General features: G+C 46.6%; 2 protein-coding genes across 5 annotated transcripts in view; one reads left to right on the top strand and one right to left on the bottom strand.

Moving 5' to 3' along the window:
* Nucleotides 1–20911, top strand: part of LOC141094017 (uncharacterized) — a 25125-nt gene extending 4214 nt beyond the window's left edge. For all 4 annotated transcript variants that reach the window (XM_073579708.1, XM_073579710.1, XM_073579711.1 and 1 more), the window contains exons 2-7: nucleotides 5734–6241; nucleotides 14504–15319; nucleotides 17325–17438; nucleotides 17650–17697; nucleotides 17771–17909; nucleotides 18012–20911. In XM_073579708.1, coding sequence (XP_073435809.1) covers nucleotides 5734–6241; nucleotides 14504–15319; nucleotides 17325–17438; nucleotides 17650–17697; nucleotides 17771–17909; nucleotides 18012–18784 — 2398 coding nt within the window. In that variant the 3' untranslated portion in view covers nucleotides 18785–20911. The remainder of the gene's footprint in view (nucleotides 1–5733; nucleotides 6242–14503; nucleotides 15320–17324; nucleotides 17439–17649; nucleotides 17698–17770; nucleotides 17910–18011) is intronic.
* Nucleotides 20912–21287: 376 nt separating this feature from the next.
* On the bottom strand, nucleotides 21288–24073 carry LOC141094020 (E3 ubiquitin-protein ligase TRIM39-like). Its single transcript, XM_073579713.1, has one exon. The coding sequence runs from the start codon at nucleotides 23897–23899 to the stop codon at nucleotides 22463–22465; it is 1437 nt and encodes a 478-aa protein (XP_073435814.1). The 5' UTR covers nucleotides 23900–24073; the 3' UTR covers nucleotides 21288–22462.
* Between the last annotated feature and the right edge of the window lie 1295 nt (nucleotides 24074–25368).

Raw genomic sequence — 25368 nt, 5'->3', positions numbered from 1 at the left:
TGCATCAGTGTCATCATCCATTATATGTGTTATAGGGGTTACAGGACTATGCATTATACATTCTATGTATTATAGGGGTGCTTGTACTAATGCAGCGGTGTCACCATCAATTATATGTATTATAGGGCTGTTAGGACTAATGCAGCAGTGTCACCATCCATTATATGTATTATAGGGGTGCTAGGACTAATGCAACAGTGTCATCATCCATTATATGTATTATAGGGTGTTAAGACTAATGCAACAATGTCATCATACATTATATGTATTATAGGGGTGCTAGGACTAATATAACAGTGTCACTATCCATTATATGTATTGTAGGGCTGCTAGGACTAATGCAGCAGTGTCAGCATCCATTATATGTATTATAGGGCTGCTAGGACTAATGCAGCAGTGTCAGCATCCATTATATGTATTATAGGGCTGCTAGGTCTAATGCTACAGTGTCATCATCCATTATATGTATTATAGGGATGCTAGGACTAATGCAGCAGTGTCATCATCCATTATATGTATTATAGGGGTGCTTTACTGACCCCTCACCTTCCCCCTGCCGGCCTCGTGGCTTCTCCTCTTTACTGACCCCTCAGCTTACCCCTGCCGTCCTCGTCCCTTCTCCTATTTACTGACCCCTTACCTTACCCCTGCCTGCCTCTACCATTCTCCTCTATACTGACCCCTCCCCTTACCCCTGCCGGCCTCATCCGTTCTCTTTACTGACCCCTCACCTTACCCCTGCCGTCCTCGTCCCTTCTCCTATTTACTGACCCCTTACCTTACCCCTGCCTGCCTCTACCATTCTCCTCTATACTGACCCCTCCCCTTACCCCTGCCGGCCTCATCCGTTCTCTTTACTGACCCCTCACCTTACCCCTGCCGTCCTCGTCCCTTCTCCTATTTACTGACCCCTTACCTTACCCCTGCCTGCCTCTACCATTCTCCTCTATACTGACCCCTCCCCTTACCCCTGCCGGCCTCATCCGTTCTCTTTACTGACCCCTCACCTTACCCCTGCCTGCTTCCACCTTTGTCCCTTCTCTTAACTCACCCCTCACCTGATCCCTTCCGGCCTCGTCCCTTCTCATCTTTACTGACCCCTTACCTTACCCTTTGCCTGCTGCCACGGTTGTCCCTTCTCTTTTCTGACCCCTCACCTTACCCCTGCCGGTCTTGTCCGTTCTTCTCTTTACTGACCCCTCACCTTACCACTGACTGCTGCCACCTTTGTCCCTTCTCTTTACTGACCCCTCACCTTACCCCTGCCGGCCTCTTCCGTTCTCCTCATTACTGACACCTCACCTTACCCCTTGCCTGCTGCCGGCCTCTTCCCTTCTCTTTACTGACCCCTCACCTTACCCCTGCCTGCTTCTACCTTTGTCCCTTCTCCTCTTTACTGACCCCTCACCTTACTGCTGCCACCTTTTTCCCTTCTCTTTACTGCCCCCTCACCTTACCCCTGCCTTCTTCTACCTTTGTCCCTTCTCCTCTTTACTGCCCCCTCACCTTACCACTGCCTGCTGCCACCTTTGTCCCTTCTCCTCTATGCCCCCTCACCTTACCTCTGCCTGCTGCCACCTTTGTCCCTTCTCTTTACTGCCCCCTCACCTTACCCGTCTGCTGCCATCTTTGTCCCTTCTCTTCTTTACTGACCCCTCACCTTACCCCTGCCTGCTGCCACCTTTGTCCCTTCTCCTCTACTGCCCCCTCACCTTACCCCTGCCTTCTGCCACCTTTGTCCCTTCTCCTCTTTACTGCCCCTCACCTTACCCTGCCTTCTGCCACCTTTGTCCCTTCTCCTCTACTGCCCCCTCACCTTACCCCTGCCTGCTGCCACTTTTGTCCCTTCTCCTCTTTACTGCCCTCTCACCTTACCCCTGCCTGCTGCCACTTTTGTCCCTTCTCCTCTACTGCCCCCTCATCTTACCCCTGCCTGCTGCCACCTTTGTCCTTTCTCTTTACTGCCCCCTCACCTTACCCCTGCCTGCTGCCACCTTTGTCCCTTCTCCTCTTTACTGCCCCCTCACCTTACTCCTGCCTGCTGCCACCTTTGTCCCTTCTCCTCTTTACTGCCCCCTCATCTTACCCCTGCCTGCTGCCACCTTTGTCCCTTCTCCTCTACTGCCCCCTCACCTTACCCCTGCCCGCTGCCACCTTTGTCCCTTCTCTTTACTGACCCTTCACCTTACCCCTGCCTGCTTCTACCTTTGTCCCTTCTCTTTACTGACCCCTCACCTTACCCCTGCCTGCTTCTACCTTTGTCCCTTCTCCTCTTTACTGCCTCCTCACCTTACTCCTGCCTGCTGCCACCTTTGTCCCTTCTCCTCTACTGCCCCCTCATCTTACCCCTGCCTGCTGCCACCTTTGTCCTTTCTCTTTACTGCCCCCTCACCTTACCCCTGCCTGCTGCCACCTTTGTCCCTTCTCTACTGCCCCCTCACGTTACCCCTGCCTGCTGCCACCTTTGTCCCTTCTCCTCTTTACTGCCCCCTCACCTTACCCCTGCCTGCTGCCACCTTTGTCCCTTCTCCTCTTTACTGCCCCCTCACCTTACCCCTGCCTGCTGCCACCTTTACTGCCCCTCTTACCTAACTCCTGCCTGCTGCCACCTTTGTCCCTTCTCCTCTTTACTGCCCCCTCACCTTACCCGTGCCTGCTGCCACCTTTGTCCCTTCTCCTCTTTACTGCCCCCTCACCTTACCCCTGCCTGCTGCCCCCTCACCTTACCCCTGCTTGTTGCCACCTTTGTCCCTTCTCTTTACTGCCCCCTCACCTTACCCCTGCCTGCTGCCACCTTTGTCCCTTCTCCTCTTTACTGCCCCCTCACCTTAATCCTGCCTGCTGCCACCTTTGTCCCTTCTCCTCTTTACTGCCCCCTCATCTTACCCCTGCCTGCTGCCACCTTTGTCCCTTCTCCTCTACTGCCCCCTCACCTTACCCCTGCCTGCTGCCACCTTTGTCCCTTCTCTTTACTGACCCTTCACCTTACCCCTGCCTGTTTCTACCTTTGTCCCTTCTCTTTACTGACCCCTCACCTTACCCCTGCCTGCTTCTACCTTTGTCCCTTCTCCTCTTTACTGCCCCCTCACCTTACTCCTGCCTGCTGCCACCTTTGTCCCTTCTCCTCTTTACTGCCCCCTCATCTTACCCCTGCCTGCTGCCACCTTTGTCCCTTCTCCTCTTTACTGCCCCCTCACCTTACCCCTGCCTGCTGCCACCTTTGTCCCTTATCCTCTTTACTGCCCCCTCACCTTACCCCTGCCTGCTGCCACCTTTGTCCCTTCTCCTCTACTGCCCCCTCACCTTACCCCTGCTTGTTGCCACCTTTGTCCCTTCTCTTTACTGCCCCCTCACCTTACCCCTGCCTGCTGCCACCTTTGTCCCTTCTCCTCTTTACTGCCCCCTCACCTTACTCCTGCCTGCTGCCACCTTTGTCCCTTCTCCTCTTTACTGCCCCCTCATCTTACCCCTGCCTGCTGCCACCTTTGTCCATTCTCCTCTACTGCCCCCTCACCTTACCCCTGCCTGCTGCCACCTTTGTCCCTTCTCTTTACTGACCCTTCACCTTACCCCTGCCTGCTTCTACCTTTGTCCCTTCTCTTTACTGACCCCTCACCTTACCCCTGCCTGCTTCTACCTTTGTCCCTTCTCCTCTTTACTGCCCCCTCACCTTACCCCTGCCTGCTGCCACCTTTGTCCCTTCTCCTCTTTACTGCCCCCTCACCTTACTCCTGCCTGCTGCCACCTTTGTCCCTTCTCCTCTTTACTGCCCCCTCACCTTACTCCTGCCTGCTGCCACCTTTGTCCCTTCTCCTCTTTACTGCCCCCTCACCTTACCCCTGCCTGCTGCCACCTTTGTCCCTTCTCCTCTACTGCCCCCTCACGTTACCCCTGCCTGCTGCCACCTTTGTCCCTTCTCTTTACTGACCCCTCACCTTACCCCTGCCTGCTTCTACCTTTGTCCCTTCTCTTACCCCTCACCTTACCCCTGCCTGCTTCTACCTTTGTCCCTTCTCCTCTTTACTGCCCCCTCACCTTACACCTGCCTGCTGCCACCATTGTCCCTTTTCTTTACTGCCCCCTCACCTTACCCCTGCCTGCTGCCACCTTTGTCCCTTCTCTTTACTGACCCCTCACCTTACCCCTGCCTGCTTCTACCTTTGTCCCTTCTCTTTACTGACCCCTCACCTTACCTCTGCCTGCTTCTACCTTTGTCCCTTCTCCTCTTTACTGCCCCCTCACCTTACCCCTGCCTGCTGCCACCATTGTCCCTTTTCTTTACTGCCCCCTCACCTTACCCCTGCCTGCTGCCACCTTTGTCCCTTCTCCTCTTTACTGCCCCTCTTACTTAACTCCTGCCTGCTGCCACCTTTGTCCCTTCTCCTCTTTACTGCCCCCTCACCTTACCCCTGCCTGCTGCCACCTTTGTCCCTTCTCCTCTACCGCCCCCTCACCTTACCCCTGCCTGCTGCCACCTTTGTCCCTTCTCCTCTTTACTGCCCCCTCACCTTACCCCTGCCTGCTGCCACCTTTGTCCCTTCTCTTTACTGCCCCTCTCACCTTACTCCTGCCTGCTGCCACCTTTGTCCGTTCTCCTCTTTACTGCCCCCTCACCTTACCCCTGCCTGCTGCCACCTTTGTCCCTTCTCTTTACTGCCCCCTCACCTTACCCCTGCCTGCTGCCACCTTTGTCCCTTCTCCTCTTTACTGCCCCCTCACCTTACCCCTGCCTGTTGCCACCTTTGTCCGTTCTCCTCTTTACTTACCCCTCACCTTACCCCTGCCTGCTGCCACCTTTGTCCCTTCTCCTCTTTACTGACCCCTCACCTGACCCCTGTCGGCCTCTTCCGTTCTCCTCTTTACTGACCCCTCACCTTACCCCTGCCTGCTGCCACCTTTGTCCCTTCTCTTTACTGCCCCCTCACCTTACCCCTGCCTGTTGCCACCTTTGTCAGTTCTCCTCTTTACTGACCCCTCATCTTACCCCTGCCTGCTGCCACCTTTGTCCCTTCTCCACTTTACTGCCCCCCTCACCTTACCCCTGCCTGCTGCTACCTTTGTCCGTTCTCCTCTTTACTGCCCCTCTCACCTTACTCCTGCCTGCTGCCACCTTTGTCCCTTCTCCTCTTTACTGCCCCCTCACCTTACCCCTGCCTGCTGCCACCTTTGTCCGTTCTCCTCTTTACTGCCCCTCTCACCTTACCCCTGCCTGTTGCCACCTTTGTCCGTTCTCATCTTTACTGACCCCTCACCTTACCCCTGCCTGCTGCCACCTTTGTCCCTTCTCCTCTTTACTGACCCCTCACCTTACCCCTGCCTGCTGCCACCTTTGTCCCTTCTCCTCTTTACTGACCCCTCATCTTACCCCTGCCGGCCTCTTCCGTTCTCCTCTTTACTGACCCCTTACCTTACCTCTGCCTGCTGCCGGCTTATCTCCCCGTTTCATTCTTGCAGAGTCTTGGGACCTGTGCACACAATATCTTTTATACGTGTGTGAACCTGGCGAGTCTTCAGGAGAAATGGTCTTCAGGACACGCCAGTGTCTAATGTCTTGAAGCATCTTTATTGCGACATCTTGAGCCGCTGCTTTTGTCTTTTTTGTTTTTTTTAAACTTGTAGTGAGTACACTATTGATCGGCTTCTAATCAGAACTGTACGTCGTGTTCACACTGCGGTGATACGTTCCCTCTTTTTAGCGTTTATTTAGTTCCCCGGTCTTTGTGTTTCTTGCAGGATGACGTCTTGTATCGTCAGGGGATGTCCGATAACCTCGGGGAGCGATGTCCCCGGCGTGACGATGCACCCTTTCCCAGACCACAGCGACCACATCAAGACTTGGCTGCTGCAGACCGGACTCAACTTCCAAGAAACAGAGGAAATTTCTCAGAAAATCCAAGATGACAAATCTAAGTCCTTGTACCGGATGTGTTCTCGCCACTTCTCCCCGGAGAGCTACACGATGGTGGATGGGCGCAGGGTACTGAAGAAGGAAGCGGCCCCCACGCTGCTAATCTGGCGGTCTTCACTTTCCTCTCCGCCGTTAGACTCCAGGATAGTCCACATCAAAAGTGAAGAGTGTGACTACGATTCCTCATCACCGACTCCGTCCGCCAGCGGGACCAACACCTCCTGCATCACCCCGCCACTGAAGACGGAGCAGCCGTTCTCCCACAGTTCCTCCACAAGTCCCATCCACCCAGAACCGGAGCAGTCAGCAAGTCACTCACCACTTACAGTGCCAGTACGGGATTACTCATAAATATCCGTAGTATAGCAGTTATATATTCTTGTACATAGGGGGCAGTATTATAGTAGTTATATTCCTGTACATAGGGAGCAGTATTATAGTAGTTATATTCTTGTACTTAGGGACAGTATTATAGTAGTTATATTCTTGTACATAGGGGCAGTATTATAGTAGTTATATTCTTGTACATAGGGGCAGTATTATAGTAGTTATATTCTTGTACATAGGAGCGGTATTATAGTAGTTATGTTCTTGTACATAGGGGCAGTATTATAGTAGTTATATTCTTGTACAGAGGAGCAGTATTATAGTAGTTATATTCTTGTACATAGGAGGCAGTATTATAGTAGTTATATTCTTGTACATAGGGAGCAGTATTATAGTAGTTATATTCTTGTACATAGGGACAGTATTATAGTAGTTATATTCTTGTACATAGGGGCAGTATTATAGTAGTTATATTCTTGTACATAGGGGCAGTATTATAGTAGTTATATTCTTGTACATAGGGACAGTATTATAGTAGTTATATTCTTGTACATAGGGGCAGTATTATAGTAGTTATATTCTTGTACATAGGGGCAGTATTATAGTAGTTATATTCTTGTACATAGGGGCAGTATTATAGTAGTTATATTCTTGTACATAGAGGCAGTATTATAGTAGTTATATTCTTGTACATAGGGAGCAGTATTATAGTAGTTATATTCTTGTACATAGGGACAGTATTATAGTAGTTATATTCTTGTACATAGGGGCAGTATTATAGTAGTTATATTCTTGTACATAGGGGCAGTATTATAGTAGTTATATTCTTGTACATAGGAGCGGTATTATAGTAGTTATATTCTTGTACATAGGGGCAGTATTATAGTAGTTATATTCTTGTACAGAGGAGCAGTATTATAGTAGTTATATTCTTGTACATAGGGGCAATATTATAGTAGTTATATTCTTGTATATAGGGGCAATATTATAGTAGTTTTATTCTTGTACATAGCGGCAGTATTATAGTAGTTATATTCTTGTACATAGGGGCAGTATTATAGTAGTTATATTCTTGTACATAGGGGCAGTGTTATAGTAGTTATATTCTTGTATATAGGGGGCAGTATTATAGTAGTTATATACTTGTACATAGGAGCAGTATTATAGTAGTTAAATTCTTGTACATAGGAGCAGTATTATAGTAGTTATATTCTTGTATATAGGGGGCAGTATTATAGTAGTTATATTCTTGTACATAGGGAGCAGTATTATAGTAGTTATATACTTGTACATAGGAGCAGTATTATAGTAGTTAAATTCTTGTACATAGGAGCAGTATTATAGTAGTTATATTCTTGTATATAGGGGGCAGTATTATAGTAGTTATATTCTTGTACATAGGAGCAGTATTATAGTAGTTATATACTTGTACATAGGAGCAGTATTATAATAGTTAAATTCTTGTACATAGGAGCAGTATTATAGTAGTTATATTCTTGTATATAGGGGGCAGTATTATAGTAGTTATATTCTTGTACATAGGGAGCAGTATTATAGTAGTTATATTCTTGTATATAGGAGCAGTATTATAGTAGTTATATTCTTGTACATAGGGGGTAGTATTATAGTAGTTATGTTCTTGTACATAGGAGCAGTATTATAGTAGGTATATTCTTGTACATAGGGGGCAGTATAATAGTAGTTATATTCTTGTACATAGGAGCAGTATTATAGTAGTTATATTCTTGTACATAGGAGCAGTATTATAGTAGTTATATTCTTGTACATAGGAGCAGTATTATAGTAGTTATATTCTTGTACATAGGGGGTAGTATTATAGTAGTTATATTCTTGTACATAGGAGCAGTATTATAGTAGTTATATTCTTGTACATAGGGGGCAATATTATAGTAGTTATATTCTTGTACATAGGGGGTAGTATTATAGTAGTTATATTCTTGTACATAGGGGGTAGTATTATAGTAGTTATATTCTAGTACATAGGAGCAGTATTATAGTAGTTATATTCTTGTACATTGGGGCAGTATTATAGTAGTTATATTCTTGTACATAGGGGGCAGTATTATAGTAGTTATATTCTTGTACATAGCAGCAGTGTTATAGTAGTTATATTCTTGTACATAGGAGCAGTACTATGGTAGTTATATTCTTGTACATAGGAGCAGTATTATACTAGTTATATTCTTGTACATAGGGGGAAGTATTATAGTAGTTATATTCTTGTACATAGGGGGTAGTATTATAGTAGTTATATTCTTGTACATAGGGGCAGTATTATAGTAATTATATTCTTGTACATAGGAGCAGTATTATAGTAGTTATATTCTTGTACATTGGGGCAGTATTATAGTAGTTATATTCTTGTACATAGGAGCAGTATTAGAGTAGTTATATTCTTGTACATTGGGGCAGTATTATAGTAGTTATATTCTTGTACATAGGGAGCAGTTTTATAGTAGTTATATTCTTGTACATGGGGGGCAGTATTATAGTAGTTATATTCTTGTACATAGGGGGCAGTATTATAGTAGTTATATTCTTGTACATAGGGGGCAGTATTATAGTAGTTATATTCTTGTACATAGGGACAGTATTATAGTAGTTATGTTCTTGTACATAGGAGACAGTATTATACTAGTTATATTCTTGTACATAGGGGGCAGTATTATAGTAGTTATATTCTTGTACATAGGGACAGTATTATAGTAGTTATGTTCTTGTACATAGGAGCAGTATTATAGTAGTTATATTCTTGTACATAGGGGGTAGTATTATAGTAGTTATATTCTTGTACATAGGAGCAGTATTATAGTAGTTATATTCTTGTACATAGGAGCAGTATTATAGTAGTTATATTCTTGTACTTAGGGAGCAGTATTATAGTAGTGATATTGTACATAGGGGGTAGTATTATAGTAGTGATATTCTTGTACATAGGGGGCAGTATTATAGTAGTTATATTCTTGTACATAGGGGCAGTATTATAGTAGTTATATTCTTGTACATAGGAGCAGTATTATAGTAGTTATTTTCTTGTACATAGGAGCAGTATTATAGTAGTTATATTCTTGTACATAGGAGCAGTATTATAGTAGTTATATTCTTGTACATAGGAGCAGTATTATAGTAGTTATATTCTTGTACATAGGAGCAGTATTATAGTAGTTATATTCTTGTACATAGGGGGTAGTATTATAGTAGTTATATTCTTGTACATAGGAGCAGTATTATAGTAGTTATATTCTTGTACATAGGAGCAGTATTATAGTAGTTATATTCTTGTACATAGGAGCAGTATTATAGTAGTTATATTCTTGTACATAGGAGCAGTATTATAGTAGTTATATTCTTGTACATAGGGGTTAGTATTATAGTAGTTATATTCTTGTACATAGGAGCAGTATTATAGTAGTTATATTCTTGTACAAAGGAGCAGTATTATAGTAGTTATATTCTTGTACATAGGAGCAGTATTATAGTAGTTATATTCTTGTACATAGGAGCAGTATTATAGTAGTTATATTCTTGTACATAGGAGCAGTATTATAGTAGTTATATTCTTGTACATTGGGGCAGTATTATAGTAGTTATATTCTTGTACATTGGGGCAGTATTATAGTAGTTATATTCTTGTACATAGGAGCAGTATTATAGTAGTTATATTCTTGTACATTGGGGCAGTATTATAGTAGTTATATTCTTGTACATAGGGAGCAGTATTAGGCTGCTTTCACACATCCGGCTTTTTGAATCCGGCACGATGCGGTGAAATTTGGAACAACCGGATCCAGTTTTGGCCCATAGAGTTGTATTGTCGCCGCACCGTGCCGGATGGGTATGCGGCGCATCCGTTTTTTGCCAGATACGGCAAAAAGTAGCCGTCCGGCGTCTGCAAAAAACGTTCGATGCAACGTTTTTTTTGCCAGCGCCGGACCGGTTTTTCTCAGAGCGCATGCGTGGAGACTGAGTCTCGTGCTGCTCTTTTAAATGTGGGCGCCACCGTATCCGGCCACACAGGCATCCAATGTCTCCGGCACATCCCGGATCCGCCCCTACGGCTTTTCGCCGCACGGCGCCAGAGACACAAAGCTGGATGTGTGAAATAAGCCTTATAGTAGTTATATTCTTGTACATAGGAGCAGTATTATAGTAGTTATATTCTTGTACATAGGAGCAGTATTATAGTAGTTATATTCTTGTACATAGGGGGCAGTATTATAGTAGTTATATTCTTGTACATAAGGGGTAGTATTATAGTAGTTATATTCTTGTACATAGGAGCAGTATTATAGTAGTTATATTCTTGTACATAGGGGGTAGTATTATAGTAGTTATATTCTTGTACATAGGAGCAGTATTATAGTAGTTATATTCTTGTACATAGGAGCAGTATTATAGTAGTTATATTCTTGTACATAGGGGGTAGTATTATAGTAGTTATATTCTTGTACATAGGGGCACTATTATAGTAGTTATATTCTTGTACATAGGAGCAGTATTATAGTAGTTATATTCTTGTACATTGGGGCAGTATTATAGTAGTTATATTCTTGTACATAGGAGCAGTATTAGAGTAGTTATATTCTTGTACATTGGGGCAGTATTATAGTAGTTATATTCTTGTACATAGGGAGCAGTTTTATAGTAGTTATATTCTTGTACATAGGAGACAGTATTATACTAGTTATATTCTTGTACATAGGAGACAGTATTATACTAGTTATATTCTTGTACATAGGGGGCAGTATTATAGTAGTTATATTCTTGTACATAGGGGGCAGTATTATAGTAGTTATATTCTTGTACATAGGGGCAGTATTATAGTAGTTATATTCTTGTACATAGGGACAGTATTATAGTAGTTATATTCTTGTACATAGGGGGCAGTATTATAGTAGTTATGTTCTTGTACATAGGAGACAGTATTATACTAGTTATATTCTTGTACATAGGGGGCAGTATTATAGTAGTTATATTCTTGTACATAGGGACAGTATTATAGTAGTTATGTTCTTGTACATAGGAGCAGTATTATAGTAGTTATGTTCTTGTACATAGGGGGTAGTATTATAGTAGTTATATTCTTGTACATAGGAGCAGTATTATAGTAGTTATATTCTTGTACATAGGAGCAGTATTATAGTAGTTATATTCTTGTACTTAGGGAGCAGTATTATAGTAGTGATATTCTTGTACATAGGGGGTAGTATTATAGTAGTGATATTCTTGTACATAGGGGGTAGTATTATAGTAGTTATATTCTTGTACATAGGAGCAGTATTATAGTAGTTATATTCTTGTACATAGGGGCAGTATTATAGTAGTTATTTTCTTGTACATAGGAGCAGTATTATAGTAGCTATATTCTTGTACATAGGAGCAGTATTATAGTAGTTATATTCTTGTACATAGGAGCAGTATTATAGTAGTTATATTCTTGTACATAGGAGCAGTATTATAGTAGTTATATTCTTGTACATAGGAGCAGTATTATAGTAGTTATATTCTTGTACATAGGAGCAGTATTATAGTAGTTATATTCTTGTACATAGGGGGTAGTATTATAGTAGTTATATTCTTGTACATAGGGGGTAGTATTATAGTAGTTATATTCTTGTACATAGGAGCAGTATTATAGTAGTTATATTCTTGTACAAAGGAGCAGTATTATAGTAGTTATATTCTTGTACATAGGAGCAGTATTATAGTAGTTATATTCTTGTACATAGGAGCAGTATTATAGTAGTTATATTCTTGTACATTGGGGCAGTATTATAGTAGTTATATTCTTGTACATAGGGGGCAGTATTATAGTAGTTATATTCTTGTACATAGGGGGCAGTATTATAGTAGTTATATTCTTGTACATAGGAGCAGTATTATAGTAGTTATATTCTTGTACATTGGGGCAGTATTATAGTAGTTATATTCTTGTACATTGGGGCAGTATTATAGTAGTTACATTCTTGTACATTGGGGCAGTATTATAGTAGTTATATTCTTGTACATAGGGAGCAGTATTAGGCTGCTTTCACACATCCGGCTTTTTGAATCCGGCACGATGCGGCGAAATTTGGAACAACCGGATCCAGTTTTGTCCCATAGAGTTGTATTGTCGCCGCACCGTGCCGGATGGGTATGCGGCGCATCCATTTTTTGCCAGATACGGCAAAAAGTAGCCGTCCGGCGTCTGCAAAAAACGTTCGATTCAACGTTTTTTTTTGCCAGCGCCGGACCGGTTTTTCTCAGAGCGCATGCGTGGAGACTGAGTCTCGTGCTGCTCTTTTAAATGTGGGCGCCACCGTATCCGGCCACACAGGCATCCAATGTCTCCGGCACATCCCGGATCCGCCCCTACGGCTTTTCGCCGCACGGCGCCAGAGACACAAAGCTGGATGTGTGAAAGAAGCCTTATAGTAGTTATATTCTTGTACATAGGAGCAGTATTATAGTAGTTATATTCTTGTACATAGGGGCAGTATTATAGTAGTTATATTCTTGTACATAAGGGGTAGTATTATAGTAGTTATATTCTTGTACATAAGGGGTAGTATTATAGTAGTTATATTCTTGTACATAAGGGGTAGTATTATAGTAGTTATATTCTTGTACATAGGAGCAGTATTATAGTAGTTATATTCTTGTACATAGGGGCAGTATTATAGTAGTTATATTCTTGTACATAGGGGGCAGTATTATATTAGTTATATTCCTGTACATAGGAGCAGTATTATAGTAGATATATTCTTGTACTTAGGGAGCAGTATTATAGTAGTTATATTCTTGTACATAGGGGCAGTATTATAGTAGTTATATTCTTGTACATAGGGGCAGTATTATAGTTGTTATATTCTTGTACATAGGAGCAGTATTATAGTAGATATATTCTTGTACTTAGGGAGCAGTATTATAGTAGTTATATTCTTGTACATAGGGGCAGTATTATAGTAGTTATATTCTTGTACATAGGGGCAGTATTATAGTAGTTATATTCTTGTACATTGGGGCAGTATTATAGTAGTTATATTCTTGTACATAGGAGCAGTATTATAGTAGTTATATTCTTGTACATAGGAGCAGTATTATAGTAGTTATATTCTTGTACATAGGAGCAGTATTATAGTAGTTATATTCTTGTAGATAGGGGGCAGTATTATAGTAGTTATATTCTTGTACATAGGGGGTAGTATTATAGTAGTTATATTCTTGTACATGGGGCAGTATTATAGTTGTTATATTCTTGTACATAGGAGCAGTATTATAGTAGTTATATTCTTGTACATTGGGGCAGTATTATAGTAGTTATATTCTTGTACATAGGGGGCAGTATTATAGTAGTTATATTCTTGTACATAGGAGCAGTATTATAGTAGTTATACTCTTGTACATAGGAGCAGTATTATAGTAGTTATATTCTTGTACATTGGGGCAGTATTATAGTAGTTATATTCTTGTACATAGGGGGCAGTATTATAGTAGTTATATTCTTGTACATAGGGGGCAGTATTATAGTAGTTATATTCTTGTACATAGGGGGCAGTATTATAGTAGTTATATTCTTGTACATAGGAGCAGTATTATAGTAGTTATACTCTTGTACATAGGAGCAGTACTATAGTAGTTATATTCTTGTACATAGGAGCAATATTATAGTAGTTATATTCTTGTACATAGGGGCAGTATTATAGTTGTTATATTCTTGTACATAGTGGGCAGTATTATAGTAGTTATATTCTTGTACATAGGGGGCAGTATTATAGTAGTTATATTCTTGTACATAGGGGGCAGTATTATAGTAGTTATATTCTTGTACATAGGGGGCAGTATTATAGTAGTTATATTCTTGTACATAGGGGCAGTATTATAGTAGTTATATTCTTGTACATAGGGGGCAGTATTATAGTAGTTATATTCTTGTACATAGGGGGCAGTATTATTATAGTAGTTATATTCTTGTACATAGGGGGCAGTATTATTATAGTAGTTATATTCTTGTACATAGGGGGCAGTATTATTATAGTAGTTATATTCTTGTACATGGGGACAGTATTACAGTAGCTAGGGGCTTTATTACAGCGTCAGTGCTCGTCAATCGGCCATGTTTGTGACTTGCTGACATACTGTACATAGTAGTATTCTTTCCTTTCTTGTACGTTCGCAGTCTTGTCATGTGTTCGGTGTTTGTCGCTTGCTCTGGGGTGTCGGTATAATGCACGTTCTCCTCTCATGGCGGTGTTTCTTCCGCAGGGTGACGTCACACTCAGATGTATTGTCACAGACTGTCCAAACTTCACTGAGCTCCAGAACCCTAACGTGGCAGTCCACGTGTTTCCAAGTAACTTCTCTATGGTGAGGCTGTGGCTTCGGCAGACCGGGCAGAACTTTGGTGATATGGACCTCGCTGCCCGGCAGGTTCTGGACATGAGCCCCTCGGAGAGGTTTGGAATGTGTGCTGATCACTTTTCCCCCACTAATTACACAATCCGAGGGACGGAGGTGAAGCTCAAACCTGACGCTGTACCAACCATATTTCCGGGTCTGCAAAGAAACCTGGTGAAGGAGGAGGAGGTGGAGGTCCCGTTTCAGTCCGATCCCAACTGCAGTGGATCCAGAGAAGTTGTCACCATGTACGCTGATAAGAACCACAAACTGAGACATGTCTCCACCAGCACTGACCCCTACTGGGGTGTCCGCAGCATTGGCCTTCTTACCAGGCCCATTCTTGTCCGCGAAGCATCAACATCCACGCGGTTTGGAAGGTTCCTCACGCCTCCAAAGGTTCGGCCATGCACGTCCGACAAGGCCGTCCAATGCTCTGAGTTCTTACTTAATCGTAGGGATGACTCTTGGAACGTCAGACCGGACTACCTATATCGGTTTGGTCCTGCCTTCCCACCCAAAGACATGACTACAGGGGGAACCCAAACAGTGGCTCCAATGCAGGAAGCAGAAGAGCAGAAATGGTCGGACTTACAGCAGGGGTTAACGCCAGACAATTCCCAGTTACCCAGGAACGTCCCCGTAAAAGACAGCAGGTTGTTCTTTGCAATGGAGGAAGTGATGGTAGGTCTCCAAGTCGGCTATACCTTTTGCTTATGGACGCTGCACCCCCTGAGTATAAGCCACCGCCATGTGGACGCTGCACCCCCTGACTATAAGACACGGCCATGTGGACGCTGCACCCCCCGACTATAAGACACGGCCATGTGGACGCTGCACCCCCCGACTATAAAACACGGCCATGTGGACGCTGCACCCCCTGACTATAAAACACGGCCATGTGGACGCTGCACCCCCTGACTATAAGACACGGCCATGTGGACGCTGCACCCCCCGACTATAAGACACGGCCATGTGGACGCTGCACCCCCTGACTATAAGACTCGGTCGTGTGGACGATGCACCCCCTGACTATGAGACTCGGCCGTGTGGACGATGCACCCCCTGACTATGAGACTCGGCCGTGTGGACGATGCACCCCCTGACTATAAGACTCGGCCGTGTGGACGCTGCACCCCCTGACTATGAGACTCGGCCATGTGGACGATGCACCCCCTGACTATAAAACACGGCCGTGTGGACGCTGCACCCCCTGACTATAAGACTCGGCCATGTGGACGCTGCACCCCCTGACTATAAGACTCGGTCGTGTGGACGATGCACCCCCTGACTATTAGACTCGGCCGTGTGGACGATGCACCCCCTTGCTATAACCCACGGCCCTGTGGACGCTGCACCCCCTGACTATAAGACTCGGCCGTGTGGACGCTGCACCCCCTGACTATAAGACACGGCCGTGTGGACGCCGCACCCCCTGACTATAAGACACGGCCGTGTGGACGCTGCACCCCCTGACTATAAGACTCGGCCGTGTGGACGCTGCACCCCCTGACTATAAGACTCGGCCGTGTGGACGCTGCACCCCCTGACTATAAGACTCGGCCGTGTGGACGCTGCACCCCCTGACTATAAGACTCGGCCGTGTGGACGCTGCACCCCCTGACTATAAGACTCGGCCGTGTGGACGCTGCACCCCCTTGCTATAAGACTCGGCCGTGTGGACGCTGCACCCCCTTGCTATAAGACTCGGCCGTGTGGACGATGCACCCCCTTGCTATAATCCACGGCCGTGTGGACGCTGCACCCCCTGACTATAAGACATGGCTATGTGGACGCTGCACCCCCTAACTCACGGCCATCCCCGTCCCTGTATTTCCAGCCTATACGGATGCTGCACCCCATCCTTGTAGTCCCAGCCTATGCGGACGCTGCAACCCATCCCTGTAATCCCGGCCAGTACGGACGCTGCACCCCTTCCCTGTAATCCCGGCCAGTACGGCTGCTGCACCCCGTCCATGTAATCCCAGCCAGTACGGCTGCTGCACCCCGTCCCTGTAATCCCCGCCTGTACGGCTGCTGCACCCCTTCCCTGTAATCCCGGCCAGTACGGACGCTGCACTCCTTCCCTGTAATCCCGGCCAGTACGGACGCTGCACCCCTTCCCTGTAATCCCGGCCAGTACGGACGCTGCACCCCTTCCCTGTAATCCCGGCCAGTACGGCTGCTGCACCCCTTCCCTGTAATCCCGGCCAGTACGGACGCTGCACCCCGTCCCTGTAATCCCCGCTTGTACGGCTGCTGCACCCCGTCCCTGTAATCCCGGCCAGTACGGACGCTGCACCCCTTCCCTGTAATCCCGGCCAGTACGGACGCTGCACCCCTTCCCTGTAATCCCGGCCAGTACGGACGCTGCACCCCTTCCCTGTAATCCCGGCCAGTACGGACGCTGCACCCCTTCCCTGTAATCCCGGCCAGTACGGACGCTGCACCCCTTCCCTGTAATCCCGGCCAGTACGGACGCTGCACCCCTTCCCTGTAATCCCGGCCAGTACGGACGCTGCACCCCTTCCCTGTAATCCTGGCCAGTACGGACGCTGCACCCCTTCCCTGTAATCCCGGCCAGTACGGACGCTGCACCCCTTCCATGTAATCCCAGCCTAAACGGACGATGCACCCCGTCCCTGTAATCCCGGCCAGTACGGACGCCCTCACTATCTTCTCTCCTCAGGTCTCGCTCATGCAGCATTTGCTGAACACTCCGTTTATTGAAGAAACCTCCAAGATGATAACGCAGAAGTTCCTGAATCAGATCCTGGAGATTGTGGCCCTTCTGACCGGAGACGTAAGTGTTCCCTTGGTCATGTTCTCCTCCGTCCTGTGACCGGGACACATGTACGCCGTGATTTTTGTCCACGCCAGGACTAGTGTGCGTTCACCTTCCGCCTCCATTAATCATTTACAGTGTTCCGTGGATTTTCGGGGGTCTTCGCTCCTGCAGGGTAATGATTGTTCACAGATACTTTTGTGTCTAACATCTTTGTCATCTTGTATAGAAATGGCTGCTTGCTGACCGAGAGGACCCCCCCGACAATCCAAAGGAGGTGAGTGTGACAGTGCCCCTCGTACATGCCATGGTGGTCTTGCCATCGGTCACCCTGACTTCTTATGTGGCAGGTGCCGGTGAAGTGTGACGACATCGCCATGTATTTCTCCACCGAGGAGTGGGACTATATAAAGTCTCACAGGGAGCTGTACGGCGACGTGTCCGTGGAGGAGGACGCCGTCACGGAAATGGCGGATGATACAGACTCGGGTAGGTCTGTTGCGGCTCCACTGACCACGTCAGACGTCATCTCGTGGTTGGAAAACCATAAATGTGTAAAAATCATGGCTTCTCTTTTCTCTCACATCACAGATGAGTCTGGCAGCGAGGAAGAAGCCAAAGCGACCACAAAGCAGCCGAACTCCCCGGAATGGCTGCCGGACGGGGTGGTCAGCGAGTACAGCGAGTCTGAGCTGCTGTCAGAAGACGAGGATGGTGGGGACTCCGTGCTAGGGGATGAGGACTTCTCCATCCTTCCAGGCTCGTCCGGTGACGCTGCGCCCAACGGAGGCTCCAAACTGAAGAAATACCATTTGTTCCGTGGAAAGGGACGAATCTTCCACTGCAAGAAGTGCAACATGACCTTCCCCAAGAGACTGGCCTTCAGGAGGCACCTCAAGTCCCAGAAGCACTTAAAGAGTTACGAGGTCGAGGAGGTAGACGTGGAGTGTGAGGACTGTGGCCAAGTGTTTGTCACCAAGTCCTTACTGATCAAGCACCGGGCCGAGAACCACGCGGTGAAACGCTACGCCTGCACCATCTGCGGCATCCAGTATGACTATAAGTCCCAGTTCATCATCCACCAGCGGGCGCACACCGGAGAAAAGCCATTCGAATGTGACCAGTGCGGAAGGAAATTCGGCCATAAGTGCAGTCTGCTGGTTCACCAGAGGAGGCACACAAAAGGCAAGACCATCTCCTGCAGCAAATGCGACCATCGCTTCGACACCAAGTCCCAGCTGGCGAAACACGAGAAGATTCACGACCACGAGAAGCCCATCATGTGCCGCCTGTGCGGGAAACGATTCGCCCACAAGTCCCACTTCATGAAACACAAATGGGCGTTCCACCATGAAGAGATCTGACGGCCAGAGACATGGCCGCTCCTTGTACGATATTGTATAGGCGTAAGTTCACCACAAGTGCCGCCGCGCCGAGTCCCGGCTTCTTCTCACGATAAAAATAAGACTAATTTGTTGAACTTTTGGGGTTTTTTTTTGTCAGTCATCCATAGGGCGGCACACGTTGCCCGGCTGTTACACTTCCTCTTAGTCCCCTCCGGGCTTCGGTATAAGTGAGTGATACCAAAGCTTAGAGACTGCATAGTGATGTCCGCGTTCAATACAGAGCATCATGTTATCATTGCCAGATCAGGGCCTTGTGTCCATCACCCTTGCATTCAACCTCTATGGGATGGTTGGAGATAATGTAGAAAAGCCCCAGACTTCTCTGACACGTCCCCTGCTCTAGTAACTGGTGGTGTCACCACTCGGACCCCCAATATTCTGCTTTCATGTCTACGACCATCTTAAGAAATGGGCTTGTCTTGCATATGACCTCCTTCTCCGCCACCCCAGCAGTAATCTCCATGTCATGGACAGTGGAGAAGTTTTCCCTGAATATGGTAAAGTGGTGCTGAATGTCAGATGTTTGCGTCACAGGCCACCGCCATCATACATGGTCGCCGCAGCCCCTGTGCATCCACTAATAGAAGCCGGCTGGAGCGGGGTGGTCTGCTCCCTCCATACTGTAGGACGGCTTTACCTCATTACATTCCTTAGAAGGGTCTCAGTAGTGAGTGGTGGTGGTGGGGTCCGGGCCAGGACCAGTCACATTCAGTGGTGAGTTGTGGTGGGATCCCTAGTTGGGTCTGGGCCAGGACTGAGCACATTCAGTGGTGAGTGGCGGTAGGGTCTCTAGTGGGGTCCGGACCAGGACTGGTCACATTCAGTGGTGAGTAGTGATGAGCGAGTATACTCGTTGCTCTGGTTTTCCCGAGCATGCTTGGGTGTCCTTCGAGTGTTCTGCCATGCTCGGAGACTTAGTTTGTGTTGCAGCTGCATGATTTGCGGCTGCTGGACAGGCTGAATACATGTGGAGATTCTCTAACAAACAGGCATTCCTCACATGTATTCAGTCTGTCAAACAGCCGCAAATCATGCAGCTGCGTCAACACAAACAAAATCCTCGAGCACGCCAAAATACTTGGCAGAATAATAATGCTCGGGAAAACCCGGGAAACAAGTATACTCGTTCATCATTAGTGGTGTTGTGGTCCGGGCCAGGACTGGTCCCATTGAGTGGTGAGTTGTGGTGGGGTCCGGGCCAGGACTGGTCACATTCAGTGGTGGTGGGGTCCAGGCCAGGACTAGTCACATTCAATGGTGAGTGGTGATGGGTTCTGGGACAGGACTGGTCACATTCATTGGTGAGTGGTGGTAGGTTCTCTAGGAGGGTTTGGGCTAGGACTGGTCACATTCAGTAGTGGTGGGGACCAGGCCAGGACTGATCACATTCAGTGGTGAGTTGTTGTGAGGTCTCTAGTAGGGTCTGGGCCAGGTCCCGTCACATTCAGTGGTGGTGGAGTCCGGGCCAGGACTGGTCACATTCATTGGTGAGTGGTGGTAGGTTCTCTAGGAGGTTTTGGGCCAGGACCGGTCACATTCAGTGGTGGGGGGGGTTTGGGCCAGGACCCGTCACATTCAGTGGTGGGGGAGGTTTGGGCCAGGACCCGTCACTTTAAGTGGTGGGGGGGGTCTGGGCCAGGACCCGTCACATTAAGTGGTGGGGGGGGTCTGGGCCAGGACCCGTCACATTAAGTGGTGGGGGGGGTCTGGGCCAGGACCCGTCACATTCAGTGGTGCGTTTAGGTTCCTACCGTGTTATATAAAGGTGCTGTCCAGGATCATGGGGGGGATAGGTAATACTAGTCAGGGACACCGTAACTTCTCCTAGTTTAGGATCCTTTTACCTCAACGCTGATTAATGTTTATTTTCTAACATTTTTCTTTGACTAAAGCAGATGTTCTGGGTCAGATCTCCATGTCATTGGCGCTCCATTATTATCAGTCTGTGCGCCTGAAGCGTTCCAGACCGGATGATTTATGGGGCCATATAAACAGGTGACTTTAAGATAAGTCTTCATGCCCTGTCTGTGATTTCTGTAAGGGACGATCCTATGTGGAGTTACAATAAAAGCAGTGTGGATCTTGGCTGGAGGCTGATGTATCCCCCACCGCACACATGTCCGTGGCGTGTCCTCTGTGGTCGTGTGGTATCCCGTTGTGCGTACAGTGATGTTATAGTGTCACATTAGGTCTGTTTTGTCATGTATGTTCAGTCCCTGTCATGATGTGAGTAACATCCCAGGCTAGTGGGGCTGTCTGGCGGTGTGGGGGCTCCGCCGACATTTTGTGAATGCTCAAAGCCCCCCGCACTTCTATAGTTTCAATACAAGAGACTCCAGGAACTTAACCTGAGAGGTCGTGAATAATGGTGACCGACGCATTTACAATGGATGTAAAGTCTACACACGCTTCATAAAATGCCATTTTGAAGGGAAAATAAAACCACGCTAATGCAGTTGCATAAATGTGCACATCCTCCTTTAATCGGAGCTGTGGTTGAGCCCAGAATCCGCTGATCACATTTCCCCCATGTTACATGAGCCAGTGATTAACAACTGATTAACCCCAGAGAAAATGTCACTGCCCTAGGAGGATTTCCTGAAAGTAAACAGCTGACAACACAGCAAATGGATCTCATTGTGGAAAGTTGTCTGGATAAGGTACTAAAATATTTCCAGACATTCGCTCTACCATGGTTGCTGTGAGGATGTCGTCAAGAAGGGGCTGAAATATGGCACCTCAGTGACATTACCGAGAACTGGGCGTCCCTCAGAAATTGATGAAAATACAAGAAGAAAATTAGTGCTGGACATCGACAGCAACAATAAAGGAGCTGCAGGGATTTCTGACCAGTCCTAGTTGTGTCCTGCATGTGACCACAATCTCCACTCTTTATTTGTTCAGCCTGTGGGGTCAGGGGAAAGACAGAAGCCTTTCCTTACAAAGAAAAGTTCTACCAAAACCTCCATCAAGTCAGCCAGAAGCAGGAACCGTGTTCTGACTAATGAGAGCGAGGGGGAACATTACTTCCAAAAGGTGCAAAGTGGATCACCTTACCCACAGTGAGGCATGGTGGGAGAAGCATTGTGCTCTGATGATGGTTTTCGGCAGTTACAACTGGGGCTTTAGTCAAGGGGGAGGGGATTATGGACAATACAAATAGACAATTTTACATAAAAAAATTCCGGCCTCTAGTAAAAAGTTGAAGATAAACATGAATTTCACCTTTCAGGAGACAATGACCCTAAGTGACCTCTAAATTAACAAAAAAAAAAAATGGCTTCACCAGAAGATGGAATTTCTAGAACAGTAAGGTAGACGGGTCATTACTACAGAACAATGGTGTAAAAACAAACCAACAAATGATGCAATTATTTTTTTCAATACACTATAGCATAAATTTCTCTTAAATACACAGTATGTCCTGCACCATTTTCTTTACGCCAACATTTTGCTCTTTGCCGCAGTGGCGCCCCCTGTGGCAACCCCTTGTTCTTTGTGCTGGTGGAGTGGAAAGTGCTGACCTATATTATATATGCAGTCCACAGATTTCCATGGGGGAAATGTAACTCAACCACGGGGCCCAATCCCTCAGCTGGGGGCCCTTGTTTTAGAAGCGACTGTCTGAAGTGCTTATCACTTGTCACTTAAAATTTTGATATATCCTTCCCCCATTACCATAAAGGCAGCGTGTACGGGCTCGGTGAAGGTGGTCTTCATGGTGGTCAAGTACCCAATGGGATCAGTGAGATCATAGAAGGAGAGCTGGCCGGCATTGTAATCCAGATAGATCCCTATTCTGTTGGAAGAGACCTCGTCGGGAAGCTGAGTGGCTTTTCTGTCATGTTCTACAAACCACTCGTCAGAGACGTATTTGAGGCACCAGGACTTCTCGTTCTCCCCGATGTACACGTATCCTTTTCTGTCTATACTAGGATAACACACTCCAATCCCTAGATTTCCTGACTTGCTGATTTCCACCACCCAGTAATGTCGTCCTGACGAGAAGACTCTACTGCTTAAAGCTTGAAAATGGTCAAATCTCTCGGCCATTTCTGGACGATTGTGTTCTTTATACGAAAGTTGTATTGCTCTCCGGTCCCTGGACAAAGTGACGTTGTTAGAGACCGTGTCCACGTCCAGGAGGAAGTCTACTGGCTTCAGCATATGGATCCACACGTTGGTGCCTGCGCTGATGTCCGATAAACCCGTTTGTAGAAATAAAGAGATCTGATGGTGGTCAATGTCCTTGACGTAGACCTCACCGGGGGCCCAGTCCTCAACATTTCCTTGCTCTACGTCACGTAAGAAGTCCTCGTGTAGGACAGTCAGATGAACGCTCGTCTTGCACATCTCCTCAATGTCACGGATCTTCCTGGACAATTCTTGCTTCTTCACTTGGAGGTGGTTGATCAGGTCCTCGACTCTTTGTAGGACCTTCTTCTCTTGCTTGGAGATGATCTCCAGAGCTGTCATTTCTAAATGATTTAGCTTCTTCCTAAGGTCTCGGAACAAGGAGTAAACTCTCTTTTCCATCTCTGCCGCTTTGTCTTCCACCCTTATTCTGCAGTGCGCGAGATGTTGAATTTCTCTGTTGGCTTTCTCTCTCGCCATCAAAACTTTTTCCAGTTTTTGCTTCTTCTTTATTTCCAAGGCTTCAAGCAGGAAATTCACGTGGTGTCCTTGGTGGTGTCCAGCTACAAAGCAGGTGATGCAGACACTGGTGGAGTCATCCAAGCAGTAATATTCCAGGATCTTATTGTGGACGGAGCATTTCCTGGGGCCCAGGTTGTTGGTGGGCTCTAAGAAGACGTTTTGCGGAGACTTCTCTTCCGGAAGAGACGGGAGACATTCTATTACTTTGGCCAGGACTATGTTCTTGCAGAGCTTGGAGCGATCTCTGAACTCTGCTCCGCAGTCAGGACAGGAGGAAACTTTGGACTTTTGTGAATCCAATTTGTGATTGATACAGTCCCGGCAGAAGTTGTGGCCGCAGCTCAGGGTGACGGGGTCCACGTACATGTTCTGGCAGATGGAGCAGCTCAGCACGTCTCTCAGATCAGCGGACGCCATTGTTATTGGAAAGAGAAAGTAAAGTCAGTGGCTTCCTCAGTCTGAAACTTCCTCATCCACTGTCAAATACCTACAGATTTAAAGGGACATTGCAAAAAATAAAAGTGGGCTTGGTCCTTACAGGACAGGGTGAGGTCAGGCAGCCTGTCGGAGGCAAGAAAAGAACCACACGCTGGGCCTTGGCTCATGGAGCAGCTTGTGTGCCAGGACCTAATGTCCTGTGAGAGGAGACCCCTAAAAATATCCATCCGCTGTCATATCCATGATGTTTCACACTTCTCTTTTTTCTCTCCTTTAACTGTTGCAGTGCTGACACTTGATGGCTTCAGGAGAAGCGAATGAAAGCAGATTTGTCACCAGATTTCACAAAACAAATTGTATGCATAATTATATAGCTCTTAGACCTGATGAGGCTGGTGTATTTACTTCAAAGATTCATGTCGGAATGACTGTTCTAATCCTGATGTGCAGTCCAGCTATAGAGCGAAAAATAATGAGTCTGAGTATTCAATCTCCGCCCACCGAGCCTGACTGATGGCTATTCAGTCTTCAATCAATAATTGTGAGTGATCCCCCTTCATGGATGAGAAGCCCCCACACATTGTGAGTGACCCCCTCCATGGATGACAAGACTCCACACATTGTGAGTGACCCCCTCCATGGATGAGAAGCCCCCACACATTGTGAGTGACCCCCCCCCTCCATAGATGACAAGACTCCACACATTGTGAGTGATCCCCCTCCATGGATGAGAAGCGCCCACACATTGTGAGTGACCCCTCCATGGATGAGAAGCCCCCACACATTGTGAGTGACCCCCCTTCATGGATGAGAAGACTCCACATATTGAGTGACCCCCTCCATGGATGAGAAGCCCCCACACATTGTGAGTGATCCCCCTTCATGGATGAGAAGACTCCACATATTGAGTGACCCCCTCCATGGATGAGAAGCACTCACACATTGTGAGTGACCCCCTCCATGGATGAGAAGACTCCACATATTGAGTGACCCCCTCCATGGATGAGAAGCCCCCACACATTTTGAGTGATCCCCCTCCATGGATGAGAAGCCCCCACACATTGTGAGTGACCCCATCCATGGATTAGAAGACTCCACATATTGTGAGTGACCCCCTCCATGGATGAGAAGCCCCCACACATTGTGAGTGACCCCCCTCCATAGATGAGAAGCGCCCACACATTGTGAGTGATCTCTCCATGGATGAGAAGCCCCCGCACATTTTGAGTGATCCCCCACCATGGATGAGAAGACTCCACATATTGTGAGTGACCGCTCCATGGATGAGAAGCCCCCGCACATTTTGAGTGATCCCCCTCCATGGATGAGAAGACTCCACATATTGTGAGTGACCCCCTCCATGGATGAGAAGCCCCCACACATTGTGAGTGACCCTCCTCCATAGATGAGAAGCGCCCACACATTGTGAGTGATCCTCTCCATGGATG

The sequence above is a fragment of the Dendrobates tinctorius genome, unplaced genomic scaffold (genome assembly GCF_039654945.1).
Source record: "Dendrobates tinctorius isolate UK_male_01 unplaced genomic scaffold, ASM3965494v1 ptg000063l, whole genome shotgun sequence".
NCBI classification, from domain to species: domain Eukaryota; kingdom Metazoa; phylum Chordata; class Amphibia; order Anura; family Dendrobatidae; genus Dendrobates; species Dendrobates tinctorius.
The sequence above is the reverse complement of the archived record's forward strand: the minus strand, read 5'-3'. Positions and strand labels throughout refer to the sequence as shown.